At 56.6% G+C, this 1,427-nt stretch overlaps 2 protein-coding genes across 2 annotated transcripts in view; both read right to left on the reverse strand.

Annotated features, from left to right (window-relative positions):
* Nucleotides 1-57, reverse strand: part of ACA1_251060 (CCAATbox-binding transcription factor, putative) — a gene marked incomplete at both ends in the record, with an annotated part of 1,940 nt that extends 1,883 nt beyond the window's left edge. The window contains one exon of the mRNA XM_004367454.1: nt 34-57. Within this exon, the coding sequence (XP_004367511.1) occupies nt 34-57 (24 nt within the window). The remainder of the gene's footprint in view (nt 1-33) is intronic.
* Nucleotides 58-671: 614 nt separating this feature from the next.
* Nucleotides 672-1,418, reverse strand: ACA1_251170 (serine/threonineprotein phosphatase; the record flags this gene model as incomplete). The annotated part of the gene is made up of 5 exons (XM_004367455.1): nt 672-680; nt 818-888; nt 977-1,089; nt 1,156-1,223; nt 1,302-1,418. 5 exons carry the CDS (start codon nt 1,416-1,418, stop codon nt 672-674), a joined length of 378 nt encoding a protein of 125 aa, XP_004367512.1.
* Between the last annotated feature and the right edge of the window lie 9 nt (nt 1,419-1,427).

The raw sequence follows: 1,427 nt of genomic DNA on the forward strand, positions 1-1,427 counted from the left end.
TTCTCTGACGACTGCGATAACCCAATCACCTACCGGCTGACCGCCTCTCCAGCACATCCTATCTACGCTCTTTACTCTCCTCTGTTCGCCCGTATGTCTCTCAGCTTCCACTACCTCCCTGACCCTCTCCCTCCCCTCTTCATCCCCCGCTATCGCTCCGGTTCAACTCGCAAGCGCCTGCTTTTCTACTCTGCGCACGCTCCTCGCCCCAAGCGGCAACGGAGGCAGCAGCTCCTTCCTCCCCTCACACCCTCACCACTAGACACACTGCCCACACCACAATAAAAAGAACGTGTCCCGCACGCTCTAGTGCCTTGTCCACATTTTGTCCACCCATTTTTGTGTCTGCAGTTGTGCTCACTACGAGACATGGACCAGGGATTGGGTCTTGGGGGGGCAAGAAGACTGCCAGGAGAAAAGCTGGCGTACGCCATTAGTTCGTAGTGCACAAGATCGGGCATGGATAACAGGAGTGATGGTGGGCTTCCATCTTCAACTTCAGCCACCTGATCGTCCCCTTCTTCTCGCTTCCTCTTCATCTTCTGTTGGCTTGAGGCTCACAGATTTTCTTTTCCTGGAATTTATTCGTACCTCTTTGGGCGGTTACAACTCTGCACCGCGATGTTCGGATCAACAGCACGGCTCCCGGATTCTGCAGCGTCCCACACCAGTCAGGCGCGCTGCAAAGCGAGATCACCCGGCCGCCGTGCTTTTTCTCATAGCCCTTGGGCACACACGCCACCTGTCGGTCAACATACATTGCATCTGCATGTCGCCAGCATCAACAAAGTGCGCACGCAGAAACTGTGTGACGCACCTCCGCGATGTAGCCTCCGCTCCTCACAAGGAACTCGAGCCCGTTGTTACTGTTCCACCACTCGGTGACGTCTGGCATGTGCCGGATCAAATGTGCGATGTGAGCATGTAGCACACTCGAGGTCATGATAAACACCAAGGCCAATGGCTGCTTTCGGACCTGGTCCCCATAGATAGCCGAACAGGTCTTCGTTTGGCACCCAGCAGGGGCTGTCTTGGGGCTCCGAGAACAGGAGGTCGCACAGCGGTGCCTCATCCTCAGCCAACTCATTTCTGGTTGCGAGACGCGTCAGTAGAGTCATCACCATCGAGCCAGCCATCAGCCCCGTTCTGACGAACCTGGCCAGCGCGTCCATGTCGTTGAGCGTGTGCAGCTTAGGCGACATTCCATGATGCACACAGAACGTCTGCGGGTGGTCAACCATCACCAGTCGATTGGCACGACCTTAAGAAGATCGCTCTGGACGACTAAAGGCGGTAGGTACCCTTTCGTCGATCACCGCGGCCAGCGGGAGGCATTGGAAGGTCGACACCAGCAGCTTCCACGAGCGAACACTGCCGTACTTCTTGCACTCGTCGTAGAGGCCGTAGAGGCGCGACATGGAGGCGTT

This window comes from Acanthamoeba castellanii, assembly GCF_000313135.1.
Source record: "Acanthamoeba castellanii str. Neff unplaced genomic scaffold scf7180000084768, whole genome shotgun sequence".
In the NCBI taxonomy this organism is placed as follows: Eukaryota; Discosea; order Longamoebia; family Acanthamoebidae; genus Acanthamoeba; species Acanthamoeba castellanii.